The sequence below is a fragment of the Labeo rohita genome, chromosome 4 (genome assembly GCF_022985175.1).
Source record: "Labeo rohita strain BAU-BD-2019 chromosome 4, IGBB_LRoh.1.0, whole genome shotgun sequence".
NCBI lineage: Eukaryota > Metazoa > Chordata > Actinopteri > Cypriniformes > Cyprinidae > Labeo > Labeo rohita.
Window position 1 is genome coordinate 25,818,113 of NC_066872.1, and position 27,970 is coordinate 25,846,082.

Below are 27,970 nucleotides of genomic sequence, written 5' to 3' on the forward strand. Positions count from 1 at the left end.
CTTTTGTTTGCACGCCTCTCTGACGATTGGATTTAGAAGGGTGGGGGGGTCTGGAGAGGAGTGGAGGGGGGCACTCGGTGCAGAGATGTAGGGAGCGTAGCGCTGAAAGCATTCTCAACAATGGGACGCCCCGACAATGAGGCTGTCACTCACTTCGTGGCTTGTTTTCTACCTCTGTCTCTCTGTCTCTTCTTTAAAAGTGGAGAAGAGTGCTAATCAGGCCGTGTCGGGTTGGTTTTTCTCCCAGGGTTATGGGCGGTTAATAACGCAGGCGTTTAATGTGCAGAGTGTAATGGGGTGTGAGGGCATTAGTTGGGCCAGAGAGGCAGCCATGTTGGTTTAAAGAGTAGATTTATGGCCTTTTACTCATTCATTGTGCTTGTGCTCAATGGCTTTTAAAATAGCCCCCGAGGAACATGAATCTCTCCAATGACTGCGGTCAGGTCTTCTGGTGTAACACACATACACACACACACCTTGGCCATAACTTAAGCTCCTCCAATAAAGAAATGTCAAATGGAACTGTGCCGTACAGGTGTGTAACCATCACACGTGTGCATAGGCAAGCTCATTAGAGAAATATGTCCATATGTTAACAAACGCGGGGCTGAATCTACGGTCTTGAGAATGCTTATCGTTATTTGATGAAAAAATGATTTATGGCGCTACATACATGCCGGGACTGTAAATAAATCTATTGCACGTGCCTCTGGCAGTTGATGTAATGTGTCGTTCGCTGAGGACTCGCATCGATTTATGCCGCTGTGCCTAACTTCAATCCATCTGATGCTGAACGTACTGTAACGATGGCTAGAAATGCAATGACTTTATTTAAGATTGATCGTTAGGTGTAATATTACTGATATCGAACATCTCTGAAATGTCTTTTGTGGTGCCATTTATGTTCCGAAACCTAGTGGGCTGCCTACCTAGACATCAATTTGCACACTACCTACAAATCATTTTTAGTCCTCGTAGATATTCATCAGATCGTCACGAGATTGTCAAGCACAGCCTGCCTGAGTGTTCTTTTGAAGACGCTATTTAAATGCTTTAGCAAAGGCTGAATGTGTTTCTCACAGGAAGTTGAAGGGTTAAGCAATCACGGATGACACCAGGTCAGTTTGCGCTTCACAGGCCATCATAAAAGCTTACACTTTCCTCCTAAAACCGCTTGTACAGCACTGCCGACTTTCCGCTATAAACACAAGAGTTTGTACTCTGCAATTAGTGGCTTGGAAAGCCTTTCATTGCGGTAAAACAAGGCGATGGCGGTTATGTCTGTGTGTGGCTGTGGCGACGGGCTGCTGTCACTGTGCATTCTGGGATATGTGTGCGAACGTGCTGCAGAAATGTGTGGTTTTGTGTTATAGGAGAATGACCTGTCCCTAGGTGCCTACCGTCGAGCTGTGGCTCAGCGAAGCTGTGCGAGTTTCAAATGAAAATAAATGAGAAGCAGTGACCAGCACTCTCAGGGTCCCGCTTTAATGAGGGGAACGGGGGGAGGGATGTTGAAACAAAGGAAGGGGGTGAGATGGATAGAGAAAGGAAAGGGGAAAAAGGCTCCTTAATGAATGTAGGACTTGGAGAGAAATGGCAAATTTATTTAAACTCCAATTTCGCTACCCAAGACCTGTTCAATTAAACCAGTAAGGTTCATTGCACTTGGTAAAAATCACTCTGAGGTTGGCATTCTGGGATAGTGGGAGGCAAAAATGGGCCCGTACTTTCGAATGTTAAACGGTTTTATGATTTAGGAAGCAGATTTAGTTCTGCATCAATATAAGTAGCTTGTGAAATTAATATTTGGGAGTCTAGAGTGACTGCAATGTGATATGATATGCTGTTGATGTTCTGTGATGTCATAATAGCATTACTGCTGGTTGGCATGGTGAAGATGTAAACAACAGGGGTCGAGTTGATGTAGTAGATTAGACAGGCCACTGATCCCAGATTACACTGACAAGCTTACACATATGTACTAGCAAACCACAGCTCTCAAGGGGGTGATAGAGTTACCATTAAATGTGTCATTAAACCGCACCTGTTATTAGGTAGTTAGAACCATGTTGACAGTACAAATTGGCCATAATACTGTACCAATGCAGACTTTGGTCTTCCATTGAGCAAAAAAGTTTACTTTTGAAGAATAACCTGTCTGAAGACTAAGGCTTTCAAGCTTCAATACAGAAGATACCATAGAAGTAGGCCTACCATAAATGTATACAATAGCTTTATTTGAAGAACAGATCAAATTTAAGTCATTTCCCCCTCCATTAAGCTTTTAATCGTTGAATTATTGAGTCACTAGGTTAAACTTTAAAACCACATCAGTCCAATTCACAATCAAATCATTCAGACCTGTTTTCTGAATTGGATCAATGATTCATTGAAAATAACTCAGAGGCCTTAAGCCACCTTTCCCTTATCTCTGACATTGCTTATGATTCTCGACTCCCAAGTGGAAGTTGCACAGAACTTTCAAATTAGTCATAAAGCAGTAATTACCTTCTGCTTATTCACTATGGTAAAACGAATGAATAATAGACGTACAAGTATATATCGGTTTCTCTGATGTTTGGCTTATACTTAAAACATTGTGCGTGTAGTTTAGTTCTTCTGATGTGTAATGACAAATTCATTACATCATCTGTGTATATATGAGCGTGTTTATTTGAAAACAGTATGTTACCCGAGGCAAAGTATCTATAGTATGCAACATAGCGTAACTAAGACTATGCGTATGTATGTGTGTGCTTTCACCCAAATGAGCACGTTCACTGCTTTACATAATCCATGAGTTAATCAAATATTCATGAGCCCAAACAGACTCTTCTGACAGACCGCTGACAGCCCGTCTGTCCGTCTACATGCACAAAACTATATGCTAGGGATGATGTATATACTGTGCAACAATGAAAATGCGTCAAAACATGGCGATTTTGTTATGTACACATAGGACTGACATTAGTTGTTTATATAGTCAAGCATAGTGCAAGTTTCTGCATGGATTTAACTGATACTTGGTGCGCATATACTGGATATTGTTCATCCAATCAAAATTTGGAGTTGGAACGATACGTTTTACAATAAGTATCACTTCTACCAACTCAGACTCATTTATTACGTTGTTTATTGCAAGTTTTGCAACATTCTCAAAGTGAAATGTCTAGGGATTGGTGCTAAGAGAACGGATCCAAAACGCATATGCATGAATCAGGCGATGTTTTATCATTGGTTGTTGTATGTTTCGCCGCTGATTTTCCCGCGAGTGGTGCTAAAAGGTGCACCCACACTAAACCTGACCCTCTAAAACGTGAGATAAAAACACATTTGCTAAAGCAACCTTGCTGTTTTAGCTTGCTTACAACCCAAGCAAGCTAACCCACGTACCCAAACTCTCCGTATGGCAAGTGTACCACCCGTACCGGGTGAGGTACCAAGCAAGTTTACTATGTAACTGGGCACATGTTAGTTACATATGTAAACATATTCGTTTTTTTTAAGGAACAGCTCACCCAAAAATGAATATTTTGTTATTAATTACTCACCCTCATGTCATTCCAAAGCTGTAAGACCTGTAAGGAACACAAATTGAGATATTTTTGTTGAAATCCAAGAGATTTATGATCCTGCACAGACAGTAATAGTACTACCATGTTCAAGGCCCAGAAAGGTTGTGAGGCTACTGATAAATGTGTCCATGAACAAAGGTCTTATGGGTTTGTAATGACATGAGGGGGTGAACTTAAATTAGAACCTTAAAACATTCCTCAAATATGCTTATGTTGACTTCTACAGCTGTTTTGTTTATCGCTCTAAGCGATAGCAGTTATTAGTTCTGGAATTTACACTGGGCTTAGCTGCTCAATTCTAAAAAGCTACCTTACAAAAATACCACAGAGACCAGCGATGGATATATAGAGCATTTGTCATTTTAACTTTATGTATGGTTCCCACAAGTTCCTTCCTTTCCAGCTTCCTCGTTTTTTTTTAAGACCACCCTTAATACACACAGTCTTTTTTCCCGCCCCATATCTGCCATCTTTAACGTGTTCTCCTTTTTCTTATCCCTCATCTATCTACCTTCCCTGCCCCCACCCCTTTCTCTTTCTCTCTCTCTCTCCGTTCGGTTTGAACTCCTGGTGTACTATTTTTGTCTCTGTGCATTGCAGCCTGCCGGGCCTGCCTTTCTCTCTTTCTCTCTTTCTCTCTTGTCTCCTTGCTCTCCTCCTACGTGGTCAATCAATACGTGTTATAGGCCAGCTGGGTCCAGACCCAAGGGGGAGAAGCATAGAGAGAGAGAGAAGGTGTGAGAAAGAGAGAGAGAGAAAGAACACAAAGAACAAGGACCCCAAGAAAATGAGACAGAACAGGGGCGTAACTAGGATGCGAGGACATGGGGAGCTCAACCCAGGGCATTTATGCTGAAATAATAAAGATTTGCTAGAGGTTATCGATGTAATGCACCATGATATGAATCTTAAACTATAAGGATTTTTACATTCAGATATGTCATGTGAGTCTACATGAGGGTATTTGTATTTGGGGCTGTGTATGTTCGCAATGGCAAAATGTTCTACTGTCATTAAAATTACCGCTGTCAGCTCTCTACTCACAATAATGCAAGGCAACAGTAATGCAGTAAGCAGGTTCAAGGCAAGAGAAAATATTCAGGTTATACCCCCGAAACCCCTGGGGAGAAGGTGAGGAAAAAAAGAACAAAAAATGACAATAAAAGAACAGAAAGAGGTAAAAGGCTAACAATAACAACTGCAGAAGGAAGAACAGGGAAACCTTTGACCTGAGAGTGTGAGAGAGAGTGAGAGACAGCGAGGAAGAGACGAGCCCATATGAAAGACGTCTTGTGGCTAAATTCCATTATCTTCTGTGAGAGAGAATTATATCAGCCCTTAAGTGCTTTCATCAGACTTCTTAACCCCAAGAGAAGGACACAGAAGAGGAAGCTAGAAAGATTGAAGGATGTTCGGGGGGCGACATGAAGGTCTGTGGCGTGAGTTCTTGTTCCGAACTGCTTAAGCCGCTTAATACCACACGTAAATTGTCCCCGCTACCTGCCAGATATCAGTAAAATGGGTATCCTGAGAAATCACTCTATCTCTGTTGCCTCTTTTCCACAGACGGGGTGCCAAAGCTCAATCCAGGTGTTTCTACTGCAGTTTTGGGATTGAAAATTGGCTTTGCGTTTGCCCCTAAAAGCTCCTGGGTTTTAGCTCCTTAAAACTAAGTAAGATTTATAGCAAGGCTATAAACAAAGTGTGCTATGTGCTGTTTACTCATAAACAAGTTATCTAGCAATGGGCTTATTCGCGTCATCGGTTAGCTCTCAAGTCAGTTTGGGTTTATTTACATCGTGTTGGCTGCCATGTCTTCCGAGGGCTTAGTTTTGAAGAAACAGAGAAGTTAGCAGAGGCTTGAAAAATATTTGTACGGTATGGAAATGTACCTTATTAAGCAAAAATATTCTCTATTTCACATTCAAGAAGACTGCTTGTGTTAGCACTGTGTGTTAGCAGACTACAATAGCCTTTTCCTTCACGTTCACCTCTATTTCTTTCGTCTAAGCTTTAGCTGTCTTTGGGTTTACTGCTGAGTTTTCTCTCCAAACAGAAGCCCATTTAGTGAATTCATCATCTCCATAACATGCGTAACAGCAATGCCGAGCATTCGTAAATTGCTTCTTTATTGCACAATCCATTATTTAATGGTATATTTGCTCAAGGTAGTAGATATGGCATTGTGCGAGAACAGCGGCATGTTTATAAACCTGTCTAGAACTCAAAAAGTATTTCTTTTTCTGGTTTTTCTCAGTGTAATTGATGCACAAATTGATATTTTAGGGTTGTATAAGTACTTTGTGTTGGTGGTTTAATGCCTACATATATTGACTTGAATAATGCAATGTAATGTTGGAAATTATTGTATATTAACTGCTTGTTTGTTTATTTATGAGTCACCTTTGCTCCACTGTCCAAGCTGGAGGCGGTATTTACAAGTGTTTCTTAGAAGGAAAGATGACCCCAGCGGCTCAGTTTTTGCGTATTATAATAATTTGTGTACAATCATTACAGAAATCTTAGTCTATATCTAAACTGTCTCTAAGGATCTGGCTCTAGGGTTAGTTTTGTCTTCTGTTTTCTCATAAATGTTACAGTTAGAAGGAAATATTGATTGTGCATCCTTGCATACACAAACACCGTCTTTGAGCACTATAGCTCATTGTTGGCTACAACTCCTAACAGACCACAACACGTTTTGTTTATCGCAAATTGCCAAAACTGTTTTCTATGGGTTTAATTTGACTGTTTGTTGCTGGTTATAGCACTTTAATTCTGCACAACTGCTTTTTAATGGCAGTTGAAATCCTTCATTGCACTTGGTCTTTAAAGACAAGCGTGGCCCATTATGGATTTTTGTTTTGTTTTGAGGCTTTTGGCTGAATATGTTGTTATCTAATTACCATGGACAATTTAAACGCATAAACTGCAACGCAATGCAATTTTTTAATGGTTCCTAATTCAGGCTGTATATCCCCAGATCTCTTTATTTTATGTGAGGCACAACGTCTCTTCCCCATCATTTGTGTGTGCGTGTATATATGCATTAAGCATGAGTGTGTTTCCCATGACCTAGTTCCTGCACGTGCTCTGTAGAGCCGCGGCTCGAGACCCCCTTCCCCTGGGGGCACGCGAGGGGAAAACAAAAAGAAAACGCGCTCTTTCATACGCATGAACGGATGAGCGCAGTAAAATGGGGATGCGCCTCGTATTGCATTCATCATTCGATGCAGTAAATACACTGATGCAATAAATCTTCAATACCTAGAGGTTTGTTTATCATCTCTCAACCTCATTTTGATCTACGGATGTTTATACCACGGTAATCTCAATAATTTGGAACAATGCATGTTTCTCCAAGGTTGCTTTTATGGAGAAAGTATAGTTTGCCCTCAGAGATGAAAAACACAGGGTTGTTCATAATCAAGTATGTTCTTCTTTCTTCTGCTGAACACAAAATAAATATTTTGCTCCGTTTATTTCGTCTTGGCTACAATGAAAATAAAAGGGGTTGGAGATGTTTAAAAGGATAGTTTACTCAAAAATGAGAATTCTGTCATCATTTACTCACCCTCGAGATGTTCCAAAGCTGTGTGAGTTTCTTTCTTCTGTTAAACACTAAAGAATATATTTTGAAGAATGTTAGTAATCAAATAGTTGTCGGTAGCCATTGTTTTTCTTAGGATTTTCTCTTTTTTATGCTTTGTAAGTAACTGGTTGCAAGTTTTTGTGTAAACTATCCCTTTAACAAATAAAATAACATCCACATTATCCAATATTCTTTTTTTTTTCAAGTGGCCACAGCCATTTGTAAATTTTATGGGTTTAGCTTCTGGTCTCATCCGCATCCAGCTATTTTTAGATGTACAAAACAGCTTGTTTTGCTGCTTGATATTGCAAAAAGTGTTTTTTAATGTATTATTTTAATTATGAGCAAACTGGTTTGTAGTGCAAACAGTTTGACCGTTTACAGCATGCTGTTATTCTTCTCGTTATTTCCCTATAGCGGTTAATGAAGCGGAAGTCTCATCCATAGGCTTACTTCCACGTTAAAGAATGTACATTTTAGAGCTATTGTGGAGGGCCATATTTTTATGCAAATTCATAATGGACCACTTTTGTGGCATCCCCATCCACTTCCATTGTATGGATAAGAGCTGCTTGAACGTTCCTCAGAAAATCTGTTTTTGTGGTTCTTTAAAGTAAAGAAGGTCTTACCGCTTTGGATACTTTTATTCACCCGTCCATTTATATAAAACCGACCGGCTGATATAGCTCAGGGATGCATTGGTTAAAAACTCGCTGCAGCAGCAGCTCCAGCAGCCACGCCTCTCCCTTCCCGGCGCTTGACGCTCCGGAGCGCTAGTTGTCTGAGAAGAAGGGTTTTTGAGGGGATTGTAGAGGAAAAACACTCTAATGGGTGAGCGGAAAAGAATGTGACAAGCGCAGTGAGTGTGTGCGTGTCCAGTGCCGCTCGCGCTGCTGCACCTGTCCCTCTCCGTCTCCCGCGCCCAAACTCGGCAGGCAGGCAGGCTCGCTCGGAAGGCGGGCGTTATCCAGTCAGCGGCGCACAACACGGTCAGCCTGAACATGACTTCGTCGTACAATTTGGATTTTCTACCCGAGATGATGGTGGAGGGGCGATTGTTGAGCGCCGGAGAAAGGATGTAAGCGTTTAGCTGTTTATCTCATTGCTTCCTCAGCTCTCTTCTGTCATCTTGTTCGGCGAGAGCGTGTTGACAAATAGGGCACGCGGTGGTGTGTTTGCGCCGCGCGTTGTGTTATCAGCAATCAGATAACGGGGCTGATGGTGCTAATGTTGTTTTTGCTTTTAACTGCACTTATTGTGCCGCTGCTCAAACGCATCCTTGAAATAAACACGTCGTGTTTAGTGCTCCGTAATCGGACAGTCCGAATCATGTTTCAGAGTTTTGTTATATTACGTAGACTGATCTGCGCACTGCATGGGCGAAACTGTAGCAGTGAATAGTCAGTGTACTGTGCGAGAAGATGCAGTTCAATGAAATAGTCCACTGATATCACATCTGATTAAAAGTGAATGCAATATAAAGAACTCGGGTTACTTTGATACTCGCTAAACGGAACGTTTATGGCTTTTTAAAGGTAGATTCGATTATAGAACGCAACACAGTTTCAGTTGATTTGCTTGTTTATTTAAGACTCATTCATATTTTATCAGGATCAACTTTAAAACGCGTCTGTTGCTACAAAAGTAGGCTGTGTGTGTGTGTGTGTGTGTACTTGTTTTTGCTACATTGTGGGGACCAAATGTCCCCACAAGGATAGTAAAACCTGAAATTTTTCCTGCGGTGCCCACAATGTTAAAAAATGATTAAAAATAGTAAATGATGTTTATCTGAAAGTGTAACGATGCAAACATGTTTTCTGTCAGGGCTACGTGTAGGGTTAGAGTTAGGTTAGGGGATAGACAATATCGTTTGGTCAGTATAAAATCTATAGAAGTCTATGGAAAGTCCCCACAATTCACAAAAACAAATATGTGTGTGTGTGTATATATATATATATATATATGTATATATATATAAACTGGTTAAATAAACATTAATTACACTATCAGAAAAATAATGGAAAACATCTATTTTATAGCTTTCCATTAACAATATAATATAATATTGTATTTATTCCAAAATGATAACTCAAGGCAGTAACTATTTAAACAACATATTTTATTTATGCACTTATGTTCAGCTATTCTTTTATATCCGATTTTTTGGATCATCAGTCATCAGAATTCTGTGAATATTGTTCACAGACACTGAGATTTCACCAGGCTGATTACTCACTAAAAAATTCCTACAGATAATATTTTCAGTCAGCTTTAAATGTTATTTTGACTTAACAAAGTGGTTATATCTAAGTGAGTTGTTTGTTTATTTATTTGTTTTTATTTTTTAAGTAGTCTTCCCATTTGTAATATTCATTCAGACTGGTATCTGAATGCAGAATGACAGCCGATCATGACCAGTCATATCCAATCATATTGCGATGGAGGCATTGCCTCCCCTCGCGTGAGTTTTCCTCATTCATTCTCAATTACCCCCCAAAAAACTCAAGACACTTTAGTGGGTCTGTTAAAATGCAATGGGCTCAGGGGAGGCGAGGGATACGTTGACTCCCGCTGAAACTTTATTTGTTGGTGTCGCTCTCGGACAATGTTTCTTTAGAGAAACAAGTGATTTATACACTTCTGAATGTTATATTTTGTAATATTGGAGTTGTTTTATTTTTGTAGTGCATTTTTTTTTTCCTTTTGTAGTGCAAAATATTTTGAGACACTGTCTGCCTTGCCTCTGAAAAAATACATAGGGAAAAAAAAATATATATATATATATATATATATATATATATATATATATATATATAGTATATTTAATTATATATTATATTGTATATTGTACTGTAATCATATATTATTAGATAATATATTGTAAATGGCCCATTGGTATAGTTTTTTCCCCTCCATTATATAATAGTTCATGCATCATAGCGATAAATAATGGCTTTACATTTAACGCACATGATCCGCAGCGCAGTGTCAGCTCATGCATGAATAGGAGACATGTGACTGAAATGGCTCGAGCTCGGTGTTGAAAACATGCGCCGCTCCGTCTCTGCTTTTAAACCATCGGAATGCGCAATGACTGACTCCCCTTCTCTCTCACCCCCTCTCTCTCTGTATCTGGGTTGTTTCAAATTTGATTTGTTACGTGGCATGTGTTGCCGAAATCAGATTAGAGCACGCGCAGGACACGTAATTCACTTAAAGTGCAGTGTTGCTGGGCGCGAGGGATAGTTTGATGCAGCGCGGGCTCTTCACAGACGCTGCCGCTGTCCCACTTACGTCCGCTCGCCTTTAACTACCAACGCTTGATGAGCGCTTGTTTTCTGGTGAGAATTTCGCCCCGTTCCGTCTTTTTGCTCCACATTTTCCTCACTATTCCCATCTACGGGCTATTTACAGTTGATAGAGTGTGTGACAGTCAGCTATTTGTTTATGTCTAACGACACTTTTGGGAACAATTTGAGACAGAACGTTCTGAGAGAAAAAACGCCCGCGAAATTACAAACAGCTTATGAGGAGACTAAATAATGACTTCACTCTCTTATAAAAACGTCAAAATAAGTACTTTGGAATATGGGGTGGGGTTACTTTGTTGTAATTAGATTAATTTAAAGACAGAAACCAATATTGATCAATTTATTTGCTTGCTGCTAGTTTACAGTGACCCAGTTCACGTTTATATGTAGTTAAATGGACACAGTCTTAAATAAAAACGCTAAAAACAATAACATTACACATGTATAGCATTAAACAGACATCATATTTGTGATCCTGAACCACAAAACCAGTCTTAAATAGCAGTAGCCAAAAATACATTGTATGGGTCAAAATGATCAGTTTTTCTTTTATTCCAAAAATCAAGTAAAGATATGAAGATATGTTGTCAATTTCCTACTGTAAATATATCAAAACTTAATTTTTGATTAGTAATATGCATTACTAAGAACTTTATTTGGACAACTTCTCAATATTTAGATTTTTATGCACCCTCAGATTCCAGCTTTTTAAATGGTTGTATCTTGTCCAAATATTGTCCTATCCTAACAAACCGTACATCAATGGAAAGCTTGTTTCTTTAGCTATCATGATGTAAATTTACCCTTATAACTGGTTTTGTGGTCCAGGGTCACATTTTTTGTTATTTTTGTTATAAAAAAGTACATATCTATTTAGGAGGGCTGAACGGTTCAGAATTACTGGTGATTTTGACTCATGTGGACATATATATAGATAGATATGTGCTTTATCACAACTAGTTGGTTAAAATCTTGCACCAGGCCTCATCTGTTTATTTCGTTCTGTTATGGTGGGTAATATCTGAATAGGTCTTGTTTATTTTTCCAGTTATACCATGTGATTGCTATCAAAAGGTCTTTTTTTCGCTCATGAATGTTTCTCTTTGTGTAGGGGCCTTTCTGTTGTGTTCAGCTCCCAGGTTTATTCATTTGTATTCCTGCTGTCCCCACGTGCCTCTTTTCTCACATTGAGACTTGTAGGTGAATTCGCTGACGGGCGAGTTCACCATAAGCATGGACTAGCACTTCTGTGACAAGGTGTTGCTATCACTCTCCCATTACACACACACACACACACGTAAGAAGGTGGACGGGCAGCATCCAGCTGGCCCGTGTTCCAGAGAGTGAATACTTGCTAATCTCTCTCTTCACTACGTGATAAGCCGCTCACCTCTCTGCCAGAAAAACATTACACACACTCGAGTGAGAATATAAAACACCTGTCCTTTAAATCCCCAACTGCGCAGTCTACATTTTTGCCTGTCGTAAGCTACTTCAACTGCCAACTTTGTTGTTGATTCTCAATTCTGGCTTTTTGTTTTGCAGTAAAGTGAAGTCATTTGACAGGCTAACTTAATTTTAGATCTGAGAACACTCCAGCGGTCCTCCAGGACACAAAGAAGCTCTTATTGTGTGAGAGAAAGGGGCTGATCAGAGTTCCGGTGTGGGGTTCACTGAACTTGTTTTCCATCCCACTGGAGGATGTGTTGGAGGATCGGTGGGAGGGGACGCTGGCGATTCAGTTATGTTTTTGCAAATGTGATGCAAATTTCAGAAAATAACTAGGTTTTTTCATTTCTTGCTCATCCAGAACTCACCGCCGCAACTTTATATTTCACAATAGGGACTGTATCTCACAATTGACTGTTATTTTAATCTTTATCTCGCAATTACTTTTTGGTAAACGCCGAAAGGGGTTTCCATACTGACATACAAGTCTTTTCCAAGAATGAAAATAAAAATAAATTACACAAATAAGCACAAAAAGAAATTTGTGTCAAGTGAATGTAAGTTATAATTTAGTTTTGTATGTCGGAAAATTACATCGCCAGTAGCTGATTTGATTTCTGAAACACTTACATTGTTTGGCGAGATTGACTTTCTTTTTTTTTTCTCTTCAGCAGACAAGTTATTTTTTTCCACAATTATCCTCACAAAACTCTGGGAAGTCCGTAACCTTTGACTCATGACCTGTTTGAGTGGTTCCTCACATCTGCTGTTAACCTAGAGCATGAGACATAAATGGAAGGGAAGGAAGACAGGAAAGACAGAGGGAGGGTAAAGATGCCTCCAGCGCTTACAGGGTGCAGTTTCATTCCTGAAATCACTGGAAGATAAAGGGATGATTAACGAGTGTAAGGAGCTGTGGCACACACACACACAGTCAGCCAAGCTTAAAGTCATCGTGTAATCAAAATTGACCCTATTTACTTTCTTAATATGCGTTCCTGGTCTTATTGTGCACGATTCATCAGTGCATGTTATTAATATGTTTGTCTTCGTAATCTTTCATCAAAATGCAATAACTTCCTTCTTAAACAGCTGACGTCCCAGTCAAAAAGCCTCATCAAAAATGGGTGGCAATTGTAGTCCTAAACATCCAGAAAGTGAATGCGTGAGTTTTTAAACTCAAGGCCAGCGTTTTTCTTTTAGCGCTATAAAGCGCTTGTGTTTCAGGGTCAGATGTATATGTGCTAGAGGTACTGCATCACTCATGTCTGTGGTTTTTCCGGCCCATATGTGTGAAAGTGACGGATGAGGAGACGATTGATGCCTCCTTCCTCAAGTCTGTAAATCTGCTACAATTGTTAATGTTAACAACAAAACAAGAAGTGCGTTCGGATTCCTTTTAAAAGTAGATTGTTTTTATTTTGCTATTCAGTGCATGATTATAGTTGCATTTTATGATTTGCATTTTGTGTTTGCTTTTTAAGACCCAATCAGAACAGATCTGTGACCCACCAGCTGCGAAACACTTATTTAGAGGACTAAATCTTTTTTTTTATTTTTTACTGTATTTGCCGACTGTTTTGTTGCTGTTCCTCATTTCTCTCGTTTACTCAGTCTCTTCATCTTATGCACACTCTACTCTCTGATTTCACTGAGAGACAAGCGTGTTTCGCTTTCTGTCTATGGTCACGCGTGCACTCGTGACGATGGCTTTTAGTTGCTGAAAAGCTGACTCCAGTCAAGGCAGGAGTGTTTGTCTAGTTCTTTATACCTGACGAATAACATTCTCCCCTGTGGCCTTGGAACCATAGAAATCTCTTGCTTCCTTTCTCACACACAAACTGGAAACAGACGTGTTTATTGGCCTTTCAGTTTTTTTCTGGTCGCTTTGAAAAAAGAAACCCTTTTTTGTCAGTTCAATTTCAGCTGTTCCACAGAGTCAGTTCCAATCTCTGCTATTTGATCATATATTCTGCATTTTTTGCTGTTATAAACCGATAGTTCAGACTCTGATATCTGATTGAATGTTCTGCTTTGAGGTGTTGTAAAATAACTGATAATCAATAGGTTAATGTGGTTTATTTATTACAATTAATGTTTTTTAATAAAACACAAGATTATTTACTACTACTACTACTACTACTAATAATGATGATGACGATGATGATGATGATTATTATTATTATTATATTAATGTGTCAAGGGAACATATTTGCATCACGTACAATTAGGCTAATGAGCTAAATGGTTTGCTAAGGAAAACGTCGGACAAAGTCACATTTACCATCACGCTACAAAATTTTGTGGGCGAATTTAAGTCATTGGTAACCCATGTGATCTGCAATTTTGCATTTAAGTGAAACTGATTTCTGTGTGAACGGTGCCATTTGTCAATGGACCAGTTTTGATAGCGAAACTTTGTTTAAATTTTGCTAAAGTGGCTGTATCCTTATCATTGCTCGTAACTAGGGTAAGTGATGTCAAAAAAAAACAGTAAACTCAAGCAGTTTGGTAGATAAATCATCCTGCAATGTTTGTGACATGACACTCCTGCTTAGGCTAAATAGTTAGGCTTTAGGGTGTTGTTAGTCATTAATTGTAAATGGGAAAGGTTTAGCATTACAGTCGATAAGTCCAGCATGCGGAACACATTAGTCATTTATAGTTGATTTGGTGGCTCGAATGATCAGCAGTCTGGACTTGCTTGTGTATGCTGATGTCTTTTGCATTGGATCGTTCTTTTGTTTTCCCTTTCGATTCTTCAGTTTCTCAATACCCCCTCTCCCCGCCCCATTTTCTCTGTAAGTGATGTGAGATCCCTGTCCAATATTTATTCACTCCATCTGCGTGGCTGTATTTGCCAAAGTCAAGGCTTACCTCAATGAGTCTCCGTGGACCTTTTCCCTCTGTCTTTCCCTGCCTTTCCCCAGCCTTCCTTTTCTTGCTCATTCTGCCGCTTTATGTTTTTCCCTTTTTTCTGTCCTCAACGTTCCATAATCTTTACATCCTCTCTCTGCTTCTTTTCATACCAAACATTGTCATGTCTTCCCTCTCTCTCCCTCTCCCTTTCCCTCAAATGTTTTACTTGTTTGATTGGGCTCTTCAGAAGGAGAGCTCATTATTTGCAGCTAGAGGGAGCGGAATGCAGGATTATGGGAAACATTTGAGGACTTATTTCTGCTGCGTGTTTAAAAGGCAGCCATCACTGCACTAAAAGTCACACAAATACACTTACGCACACAGACAGGGACTCAACAATCTGGCAATCCTCAGCAAAAGCCTTCCAGCTCGGCTCTTGCATTCTAACAGGCTAATCCACACCTCACACCTGTGTGTAAATGTGCGTGGGTTTGTTGGTGTCCAATCCCTTTATGTGGGTTTGTCCTATGTCTCATCAAAAGTATGCTAATAGCGTCAGATGGTTTACTGACTGTCTGATGCATACTAAACACAAAGCAAGAACTTGCTCAAAATGGCAAGTTCCAGTCTGATTGGCTCACAGTATTTTGTTGACCAGTGTTGGCCGTCATTGAGCATCTGTCTGCCCGTTTTGGGGGTATGTTCTGAACTGTTTGTATATGTGCAGTCTAGATATTCCGGAGGCTACTGCCACGTGCTGGTTTGGAGAGTAATTCCTCCTATGCAGGCACAAAATCAAGCTCTTACTAGGCATACTAGAAAATTCCAGGTAGGTGTGTTGAGGCAAGTTGGAGCTAAACTATGCAGGACACCGGCCCTCCAGGACTGAGTTTGGGCGCCCCTGGGTTAGAAAGTTGGATTTGTAACCCAAAGATCACAGGTTCGAATCTCGGTACTGGCAAGGATTGTAAGTGGGGGAGTCTTTCACTTGCAATGCCACAAATGGGTTGAGACCACATTTGTGTCCCCAGTTGTGGCCACTTGTGCCTGGGGCCCATATTTGAGGGTATGTTCTGCACTGTTTGTATATGTGCAGTCTTAGGTCTTTCGCTGACTAGTGCCACCTGCTGTGCCACCTGCTGGACCTTCAATTGGAATGATTTAAACTGATGAGTCTTTTTACCAAATCATACTGTAAGTCATTTGTTTGTGAATCAGGCTACACTGACAAAACTGACAAAATATGTGGAACGGGAATTTGTATGATTGAGATTTACCCAGTAAGGCCCTGCACAGTCAGGTGCAGTTGTGGCCTAATGGCTAGAGTGCCCAAACCTGGTCCTGGAGGGCCAGTGTCCTGCAGAGTTTAACTCCAACCCCAACTAGACACACCCGAACCAGCTTATCAAGCTCTTACTAGGCACTACTTACTTGAAACTTCCCGGAAGGTGTGTTAAGGTAAGTTGGAGCTAAACTCTGCAGAACACCGGCCCTCCAGGACTGAGTTTGGGCATCCCTGGGCTAGAGAGTTAGACTTGTAACCCGGAGGTTGAGGGTTTGAGTCTTTGTACCGGCAGGGATTGTGGGTGGGAGGAGTAAATGCACAGCGCACTCTTTTACATTCAATGCCACAGATGGGTTGAGACCCTTGAGCAAGGGACCACAAACTGCTCCCCAGTTGTGGTAACTTGTGCCTGGGGTCCATTTTGTATGTGCAGTCCTAGGTCTTCTGGTGACTTCTGCCACCTGATGGTTTGGAGAGTAATACCTCCTATGCAGACTCTTGATCAAGGGGCCACAAACTGCACCCCAGGCGCCACAGAAAAAAAAAAAAAGTTTCCCACTGCTCTGGGTGTGTGTTCACAGTGTGTGTGTGCACTTGGATGGGATAGATGCAGAGCACAATTTCTAAGTATGGGACACCATACTTGGCTACAGGTCACGTCACTAAATTAGGGGTGTCCAATCCTGTTCCTGGAGGGCCCAAGTCCTGCAGAGGTTAGCTCCAACAGGGTTATAAAACCAGCCCAATTGCTATTCAAAACTAGCCTAAAACTATTTTCCAATCCTTCAGGGGTCCCCTGTATCAAAATCGTGTTCCGGAGGTTTAGGAGGACTAGACTACAAAGCAACCCTTGGAGACAGTGTATAAGTAGCCCAATTCCACGAGAAAACCACAGACTTGGCAACATTGATCTACAACCTGCTGCAACACACCTGCCTAGAAGTTTATAGTGATCTTGAAGACCTTAACTAGCTGGTTCAGGTGTGTTTAATTAGGGTTCGAGCTAAACTCTATAGGACAGAAGCCCTCCAGGAGCAGAACTGGAAACCAAACAAACGTTATGGTGTGAAATTCACATTTAAAAAGTGTGGTTAGTCTCTTTGCATGTCAGTCAGTCTACCTCTTCCTGTTAAAGTGGACGTTTTTTGGCTAGAATACATCTGCTACACTTTGCAGCTCAATCCCGATAGTCAAAATTCTGACTGTCTGAGACTTCCATGCTAATTAAGCTTAATATTCATGAATCATTTTTCATGTCCCATCACTGGGACCCCCAGCACGCCTTTGCAGTTCTCCTAAATCACATCAGGCCATCAACCTTGGCTGCCGCATAGCCCCCAAACCCTTCAGCCAGCTTCCCAGATGGGCAAACAGCCCGTGGGGCTCCATGCCAGGAGATGCTGTGGGCACAGCGGTAGATCTCAGAGCTGGAACAGGAGACAGACCTCACCTCCTCTGGACAGTTCCGGTACTGACGCCTCTCCAAAGCTCAACCGAGTGTAGCAGTGTATGACACCGATCCCACCTTGCGCTCGCTTCCACTGCGCCTCTCTCTGTTTCTCTTACCCTGAAGAAACTAGGCCACTGCATATGAAGAGACTTTTGGGAGAGCGCTGTCACGGCCAACCTTGACTCTGACCGGAAAATGCATTCTGATGTGAAGGAGGAAAAATACAAGATCTGTGCAAGTGTGCATGCCTGCTTTTCTTCTTTTTTGCTCCCGTTCACTCATCAAACACTTCTGTTATATAAGAATGCAAAAGTGTTTGCTGTGGGGACTATGATGATAGAGTAATGAGACAAAGATAAATGTGTGTGTTATATTAGGTTATAGAATTTGCAGGGTGCAGGGTGGAGGCTCAGTTAAAGTTTGCGCCTGTAAAGTAGGCCTGACTGTTTTATTGCAACGCTTGATCTACTGCAAGCTTGCAGGCCTCTGTATGCTGTTAAGGGCAAAATGGAGCGATTCTGTCTGTGCCTACCCTCGGGCTGTGTCTGAGTGAGAATGTGCTCACTGTATACCGCTGCCCTCTGAAAACAGACACACTGGGTATGTTCTGAATGGAGTTCTACCGTACTACACCAGTACATGCAGTATGGATGCAATACGCAGGTAACCTGCTGCGTTTGCTGAAATTTCCATGTCACAGCACTCAGTGCAGTTTGCTTGACTTAACCATTTTGAGTGTGTCGATTCAACTGACAGTGGAATCCTCCTATTTAGTGAATTTGATAATGAATTAACTTGCATTAATTGGAAGGGGTGGGCAGTACAGCATATATCACAATATTCTGAAACTGCTTTGATAATTTTTATATTGTGATTTGTTTCTTTTTATATATGTATGCATTTATTTGTTTATTTAACATCATTAAAATAACCAAAAATAAATAAATAAATAAATAAATTCAGTTAAAATAAAAAATATAAAATGAATCATATACCATATAAAGTATTTTTTCAAAAATAAATGGTTGGCAAAATCCAGTAAATAATCAAGTAAATGGTGTATGCGTTTAACAAAAAGACTGGAGGAAAATAACAGATTTTTCAGAATCAGCATAATTAACATGGACAAACTGGTAATTTAGTTTGTACCTCATTTGTTTCTTTTTTTGTCATTTGTCTTTCCAATTTTCTTTTCTGTTTAGGATAATGATGTACGTAAGAGACGCGAACACACACACATAAGCCCAGCTGGATAATAGCTCTGCTTTCACATTTAAATGGAGGATCCCTCATTGTTCTGCTACGCTTATCACTGATTGGCTGAGGTCACCATGTGTTGCTGGTTAACCAATCGGCATGCAGCGTTCATTCTCCCTGTGATCCATGGCCATGCACAGAGACACAAATTCATGTGTATGAAAGAGATCGTGCGCGCCGGAAAAGCTGAGCCAGTCTCACTTGGACGCGAACGAGTGAGATTACACGGCTAACATCTGCTGGTGGTTAGGGCTGAAGTTGATTATGTAATGCATCCAGGGAATGCACGTCGTGGGTTCGTTTTCCAGCAAAGTGGAAAAAAAGCCCTCAGAACGTTTAGATCCCTCAAGGCATATCATATCACCCAGCAACTGCCATTGTTTTATTTTCATAACCCGTTTCACAGAAAGAGTTCTCTGATAGCTTTGTGCTGAGCAATATACAAAGGAACTCTGTGGAGACAGAGATAAAGATGGAAAACAGGTGAATGTTGAAGTAAATGAGGATGTCAACGCAGTTAGAAGAACATCTTTAGATGTAGCATAACAGCATAATGACATGTTGGGGTTTTTTGTTGTTGTTTTTGCTTCACTGACCCATCAACTGACTGATTTGTTGAGTATAACTTTTCAGAGTCCCAGAACTGGACGTATGACACATGCACATATTGGATCTGACACATCTAGTGATTTGATACACATATTGATGCATCACAGTATTATAATTGGAAATATGATTGTTGCTGCTCAAGCCATTTTAAAATAATGTTATGGTTTAATTTTAATTAACGGTGAAATGTAATGAAATCCTGTCAGCAAGATAGAATGAAATAGCGGCAAACAGGCAAGGCGCATCATATCCAAAATGCATTGAATGAAAGTATGCAATATGTTTAGTATTTCTTGTTTGCGTTTGTACAAGAAATTAAGAGTTCATTTGCAAAAACAGATAACTCCATTTTTAACAATTTTTAGAAATCATGTTTTTTTCTTATTGTGCATTCCAATTATTCTTAATTAAACTGCAATTAACTAACACAATAAAAACATGATTTATAATAAATTAATATTATAAATTTACAGGAGTTATGTTTTTGCAAATATAGAAGTTTCAGTAACCTGAGAAATGCAGTTTTCATTATTTAGATTAGTAAATTATTGTAAATTATTTATTTTTTTAAAAAAGAAAAACTATAGAAAATTATATAAATATCATATGGATAAATAAAATGTAATTATTAAAAGTAAAAACATTTATTTTTATAAAAAATGTATTGTATGATAGTAAAGTAAAATAAACAAAAACATTAATATACATTTTAAATTCTCAAAACTATACAATACTGTGAGAAATAGAATTGCTGTGTATAGGTCAAAGAAAAAAAAAAAGGGGTTTTCAAGCAGCTAAATATTAAAAGTTTAATACCCTTTTATGCATTTTTCCTACATTAGAGTATGACCTGTATAATTTTATTTATTCTGAGCAAAAAATAATGACTATCATACATTTTTACCATGATTTACAGAAAATGTCATTTAGTGTGTTTAGTTTTCATTCAACTATTTGAAAATCTGGAAACTGAGGTTGCAAGAAAATCAAAATACTGAGAAAATAGGCTTTAAAGTTGTCCAGATGAATGGTTCAGGGTCACATATGTTTATCCACACACAGCCTATTTAAAAGTGAATAAAAATGAAGCAGAAATCCACTGTCAAATTCTGGCCTCATACAACCAATCAATGGACCAGAGAGGTTGGCGAGGGCCATGCAGCCATGGTGACGTGTCGTTTTGCTTTTGCTTCACTGACCTGACAGCTAAACAACACACAGAAGTGAACCACAGAGCAGGACATATGACATATACACACATCACAGGCGGTTTCCTGTATTTATCTGAAGCACTCGACCAGTGAATAATGCAGTAGAGGTGGTTATTGTGCTGGTAGGGACAGTTAGAGAATGTATGCGGCTGCGGACTGATATGACTGAAGCTATGATAATGCTTTACAGCGCAAGGGTGGCTGAAGTGTGTGGGTATTTTGATTGAGAGTGCCGTGCTTGTAGATTTAGTTACTCTAGTAGATGTGGTTGCCTCTCCGTGGGGAATCATGACACATTGCTGTCTGGCTGTTTATGTTGATCGATGTCTGCATCTCATACACACACAAACATTCGCACACTGTTACTCTAGGAAATCGTATTGCTTTTTTAAAGCTCATGGGACTTAAGTTATATCAGTTATGTTACATTAAAGTATCAACTTTGTCTGATGTTTCTCCTAAAATGCCTTAGGAAAAATAAGAATAGCACAAATGAGACAGTTGTTGATGTGCTGTAGGAGTATACAGTTTTAAGTTAATGTAGATATTCCTGAAACTTTGGTTTCATGATGAGAAATTTTTATTTTGAGATTTGGACTTTTGATTGCAGATTTTGGTTTCTTGCCACATCTATCTGAGCAGTTTGATATACAGAACAGACCCATAGCAGTTGTATTCTACATGCTTGAACTCTTCATCAGTCAGTGTGTGTGTGTGAGAGTGAGTTTGTGTGTATTGACTCGTTTTCACTTCATTAGTGGTATAGTTAATCAATGCACTCCATTGTTGTTCCACCATTAAGGCTTGACTGGGTCAACCCAGGGGATGCACAAAGAGAAAAGAGGTGTTGAATGTGACCTAAAAACCCTCAGCACACTTCTGCTTTCATATGATTTAAGTGCCGTTCAGATCCAGAATGCACTGCTTCTACCTTGTCAACAAGATTGTAAATACTTGCTCTTGCTTATATTATTATATAGTTAAAATAAAACATTCAAGTTTGATAGGAACACCACAGTTATAATAACATAAAGAGATAATGTAGTTGGAATAGTTGTTGAATAAAAAAAAAAAAACATTGTCATTTAAGAAGTGCAAGCATTTTAAGTGACAGACCGATGTTGGTATCATAAACTAAAACTATTTAACACTTGCTTAGATTATTGAACTCTATTATGACTGGCTGACGGTACATTATTTCTCTTATTACTTAAGAAATAAATACATCAGTGGACATGAAATACTAATTTATGCAACATTATGTGTTAGTAAAGGGATTCCGGAGTGAAGCAACTGACATGTAAGAAAGGGGGATGCCTTAGACCAGCGGTCAAGTATACAGTATAGCAAGGCAAAAAAGATGGACAATTTCACCAAGAAGCACCTTTGAACACTCATCTCAGGGGTGACATACCATAGACTGCTATTATTTTTATATAAAAGCAAGGAAATGTGTGTGTGTGTGCTCGACTGTATAGATTTAATTCCGGCACCTTTGACTGATTCACTTGTAGCCATGAGGACAAATGCACTACAGAAGAAAGGGAGGCACAGACTGAATAGAAAGATCTGGAAGAGTCAAGGATAAAAATGGGGTGAAGGATGCTATTGAGAGAGAGAGAGAAAGCCAGCCTGTGTAATGTGCGAGTTTGCCTGTAGAGAGAGTAAATGGCACTGTTCAGTGTGCGGTTACACAGAGACCCGTTCATTTAACTCACCACCTCTCCTGACTGATTATACCACTCCAGCAGCCTGCTCCCTCCCTTTATCTTTATCTTCAGCTCTCTCCGTGTCTTCCTGTTTGTCTCCGTCCAGCTGCAAAACCCTAGTTAGCTGCCTACCCAGACAAGGTGACATAGAAATGCTGTGGAAGCAAAGTATATTCCAACAATATGCTGTCTCAAAATGCATTGCACATTGAAGACTGACACGGCAGAGAAGAAATTGTCCAATAAAGTCATTGTTTTAGTTTTCTTTGCACACAAAATGCTTGTAGTTGCAAAACATTATGGTTGAACCACTGATGTCAAATGGACTTTTACAGGTAGTAACAATGTCCTTACTACCTGTAAGTAGGTAAGTGGTAGTTACGTCAAAAAGCTTTCAGTTTTCATCAAGAATATCTCAATTTGTGTTCTGAAGATGAACGAAGGTCTCACAGGTTTGGAACGATATGAGGGTGAGTAATCAATGACAGAATTTTCATTTTTGGGTGAACTATCTCTTTAGTTTTGTGGCTGGCTCGGTGTGTGTTAGCTGACATATCTCTAATGACTCCTCACTGCTGCATTTGCAGTTTTAAATTCTTGCTGAATCACGTCTGACCTCTTTAATGAGCGTGTGTGTAGTGCTCTTATGATGTAACATTCACCGGTTCGTTTTCTGGGTTTTATATGACATAAAAGGCTGTTGCTGTGCAAGTGTGTGTGTGTGTGTGTGTGTGTGTGTGTTGTCGCTCAGTCCCCCAGTGAGTTGATAGCTCATTTCTTGCTGTTATAATTGCCGCCTCTTCTCTGATGCTGGATAATTTGTGTGGCTTGATTAATGTTGAAGCCATGTTTAAAAAATGTCAAATTTACACTTCAAAACTTCACATCAGCACTCACACAAATGCCCCCTAAACACACTCATTTAAAAACTGGCTTGTCATGTTGCCTGGAATTTCTTTGTCAGAATATTGATATTGTCCAGATTTGGGTGTTGTAGAGTTGCAGGAAAATCTTTTAAAGTTGTTTTTCATCAGATCATCATCTTGCTAGGTTTTGACAGTGGTGATGTTATACTTTGCTATGATTGGCAGTAATGCAGTTGTGGTTGGTTGTTATGTTTTAAGGAAGATAACTATTTCACAGCTGTGAGTATTAGTGTGTGCTTTCATACTTCTGTTTTGTTTAGGGGTGTAAATGTCAGAAACTTAATGTTTGTAAGGTTTCCGATTCCACATAAGTGGTTCCAAAGATTCTTTTAGTACTTTTTTTCTTTAGTAATTTTTTTTTTCTTTCTCATCAGTTCTCACTAGCTATGTTTTCATCCAAAGTAGCGAATTTCGGAATGGAATTTCACATAAACATTTGCGAATACAGAACTGTCTCCATTCAGCGAGAAAGAAAACAAAAGTGCCACTTCCTGATAAACTGGTGCCAAATATCACTTCGAAAAGTTAATTTGCAGCAGTAGGGGAAGCCACTGTGGGTCTTTTTTCGTATTTAATAAATTATTTGCGCCTAAACACAATAAACACAGTAATTTTTTGCTGTTTGGGAGTGTAAGTATAATTATATAGTATGAAAATACTTTGACAACAAACTTTGCTCGGGCATTTAGGAATGACAAAAACAACATTTCAGATGCTGTGTAACGAGATTGGTCCACTGGTTAGTCCAATTATGGTGTCCACGTCATGCACAAGGAATTTATTCAGTAAATGATTTTCCATCTTAGTTAATTACCATTTTTCTTATCGGATGAAAAACGTATCCAACTCAGTTAAGTGCTTAAGTTTTTAATGCGGATTTTAGAATTTATGTGCATCTTGGCATTTCCATAGTTTTTTTTTTAATGCAATATCCCAAAATTAGCATGAAAACAGATGGATGGAAACATAGCTACTGTAAACTCCTACCTGATCTCATGACAAAAACATACCTGTGGGAACTTTTTGGCAAGAAACGAAATATGTACCAATAAGTACATATCACTGCAGTTTCCAACATAAATTAACACTAGAGGCGGTAAAACAGCTAGCACTTGTAGTTGTTTTCGTACACTGTTTTGATATGTTTTACTTTCCAGACATTAACAGGTTTGCTCGGTAGCTCAACCGACACGGAATTTGACTTAGGAAGCAGAATCCTTAGCTACGAATCCTGTGAAAAACATGACTGACGATGAAAGAGCTGAAAAATGAGAGATCAAAAAACAAGCTAAAATGGCATGCTTGCAATTGTGTTTTAACCCCACATTCACCTTTGTTCATACTATAGGTTTCGGTGTAGTGCAGATGGTACGTTATTTTAATTGCACTCACTGAAAGCGCTTTAGAAACCGTGTCTCCTCCATGGCTCAGTATGCTTACAACTCGTTTTTTAGTCTCAAGCAAGAGACTATACAACATTCATGTTACATGATTTGACCGGTTTTTTTTACGTAGAAAGGGCAACAGCGCACGGCATTAAACGAAATAAACGTTGATGTTTTCATATCCACTGGCCAAATTTAAAAACAAAACTTTCAGGGGCTAATGATTTGCATCATTATTTTTTTTTCAGAAACTAAAAACAGAACATATATGTGTGGGAAGAAAAAAAAAAACTGTCAGCACTCAGCAGGATTTTTAACCTTTCCATGACCTGTCAGTCATCTGCACAGGAAGACTACCCTCTCCCTTCTTGTTGAATAAAACAGGAATATCATGGAACATTAAACAGTGTTTTAATGAAAATACTTCTGTCTGGTACAGAGGAAAATTACAAAACCTTTCTATTGACTAAAAAAGTGTAACCTTTCCTCCTGGCAGAAGTTGTGCTTAAGTCAAGCCCCCTGTAGAGTGGCAGTTTTAGGACACTGACCTTTTGCATGAACACACACTCACGTAAACTCCCATACATATATGCAACCCAGCAGGTTTGTGACCTTTCCACATACTCACACATAAGTAGACAGTAAAAGGGGCGGACGGCCCCCCAGCCCTCTGTCAAATTATGTGCATGTATCTTTGTGCATTTGCGAGTCTGGGTTTGGTCACGTAAACATGTTGTAGTAAGTGCAAATTTTCACACAAGCTAGTATTTGCATCCCGCAGCAATATTTTAAAGGAACAGTTCATCCAAAATTAACAGTTATCATTATTTAGTCATTCCAAACCTCTATGCATTTCTTTTGTCTGCTGTGAAAGTGAATAGGGTCCAAATCAACATTGAACTCCATGGACAAAACAAACAAACACTGAAAACTTATTCAAAATATCTTGTTTTGTGTTCCACTGAAGAAAGTGTGGAATGACACAAGGGCCAAAAACTGTCCCTTTAAAGACATGTATGGAAGCTTTACTATGAAGATTCTGCAGTAACGCAGCTTTAAAATACGCTTGTGCCATTATTTAGCAGTTCAGTGTTCGGATAGGTCTGTAGATAAATTAAATTTTAATTGTAATCATGATTTTGGCTTTTCTCGGTTTATTAAGCATAAAACTTGGAGTATCACACTGTTAACATAGCAAGATGCTAACATCACACTCCATTGGAATCAATTGTGTGCTGCTTCTCTCTTGCAGTTTTAGTAAGTAGCGCTGTTTTGTTGCCGCCCATGTAGAGCGTTTTAGTCTATGATGAGGTTCCCCTGAGGTTTTTTGAGCCTACAGCTGTTGCTATAGCATAACCCATTCCGTTTTTACCATGCAGAGAACCCAGATACTTGAGAGGGTTGGTAATTGAGTGGAGACACTTAGCATTATTCAATTTTAGGGGTGACAGAACGCATCTGTCGTTATGGTGCCGGTATGTTACCCACAGGCTCGAGAAAGCGCACACATGTGGAGCAAATGTTCTTAACCTTGAAGATCTGTGGCATTCAGAACAGCCTTCCACATCTGGTTAATCACTTCGTCAATCTCCGTCCCACTCGGTTTTTCTTTTTCTCCGGCCTCCTTCGCTGATCTGAAAGTCAAAGCTGATGTACTGGACTGGAGCTCTCTTTGTCTCAGACTGTAGATGCTTCTGTCATTCTGAGCTGAGGTGGAGACACTCAGGGGAAATGTAGCTATTGATTGACGGTGGTGTGAAGTTCAGGGCGGAGGTCAATTTAATGTGGCAGAACTCAGGGAGGAGATGGACAGATCGATGCTTCACGCTGATTGGCCGGAGAGACCGGAGAGGCTCGCGGGTATTGTCTGCTCAGAATGTTTACAGGTGCCGACCTGTGAAGCGACTCTGTTCGAAGAGCATCTTGGAAAAAGTCTTGCCCGATCAGTTGTATTATATGTGAATAAAACAAATTAAAATATAACATTAAAATACAAATATAATAATGATAGTAGTAGTAGTAGTAGTAGTAATATAACTTATTAAGAATTATCTTTCTATCTATCTATCTATCTATCTATCTATCTATCTATCATCGTTTCATATATTATATTATATTATATATGTAAATAATGATGCTAGAATTAATAAAACAATTAATTAATTAATAGAACAATATTATTATATTAATATTATTATACATTATCATACATTATTCATCTATAGACCTGTATATTAATTGCATGATTATTATACCTAACTAAACTAAAAATAAAACCATTAAAAAAAAACAAAAATGAAATAAAATGTATGTTAACTTAAATATAATAAATTTATAGTTACACATATTTTTTCAGCTAGTTGCCCAGGCGACATTTTTCATTTTCATTTAGTTTAACTTGATGTACCAAAATAACGAAAACTTAAATATAAAGACTACTACTACTAATAATAATAATGATAATATACCACACAATAAAACTAAAAATTTAACTGAAATAAAAGGAAAATGGAACATTTAAAAATAAAAGCTAATTTAAAAATATTATTAAAAAACCTATACTAATAGTGTTTTGTTGATTTATTTACTTCCAGTAAATGCCTGGTTGTTTTAAAATAAAAATAAAAATAAAATAAAATAAAATAAAATAATTTATTATTATTTATTTATTTAATTTTTTTTAAATTAACATACCATACAGTAAAGCTAAAACTTTAACTAAAATTAAAATACAAAGGGAAAATATAAAAAATAAAATTAATTAAAAATATTGTAAAATAGTGTTTAAACATTGTAAATGCACAGTTGTTTTTATAATAATAATAATAATAATAATAATAATAATACATTTATAATTTAAAATTAAAAATGTAATAATAATAATAAAAATAACCATGTATTATTAAAAAACCTAAACAAAAACAGTGTTTTGTTGATTTATTGACTGCCAGTAAATGCCTGGTTGTTAATAATAATAATAATAATAATAATAATAATAATAGCCATGTATTATTAAAACTGCCACTAAATGTTTTTAATTTTTATATATATATATATATATATATAATATTATGCCATATTTAAGTACTCTGTAATATCAATAATCAGTAATATCATAGCCTAACTTCCAAAGTCTAACTGAATCCAGATGGGGGAAAAAAATTATATCCTGCTAAATATTTTGTTTTATTGTAATCTGTCACATTACTGAAATTGTAAACGTTCTGCAAATCACATTATATGTTGCCTTTGAGGTAGAATACAAACCAAAATTATAGGTTTTGCGAAATGCAAAACACAGGAGAGAGAGTGGCCTTTTTACATATAGCCCGTGGCGAGATTTCTAGTTAAC

The 27,970-nt window shown here is 38.7% G+C and overlaps 1 protein-coding gene across 24 annotated transcripts in view; it reads left to right on the forward strand.

The window, feature by feature from the left end:
• Positions 1–27,970, forward strand: part of celf2 (cugbp, Elav-like family member 2) — a 182,173-nt gene that overhangs the window by 68,697 nt on the left and 85,506 nt on the right. Inside the window, exon 1 of one of the 24 annotated variants that reach the window (XM_051107449.1) lies at positions 7,913–8,245. The exons of 21 other annotated variants lie outside the window; for them this stretch is intronic. In XM_051107449.1, coding sequence (XP_050963406.1) covers positions 8,169–8,245 — 77 coding nt within the window. In that variant the 5' untranslated portion in view covers positions 7,913–8,168. Of the gene's footprint in view, positions 1–7,912; positions 8,246–27,970 lie in introns of those variants that run through there. 2 more of the 24 variants (XM_051107461.1, XM_051107466.1) reach the window with 2 other exon arrangements.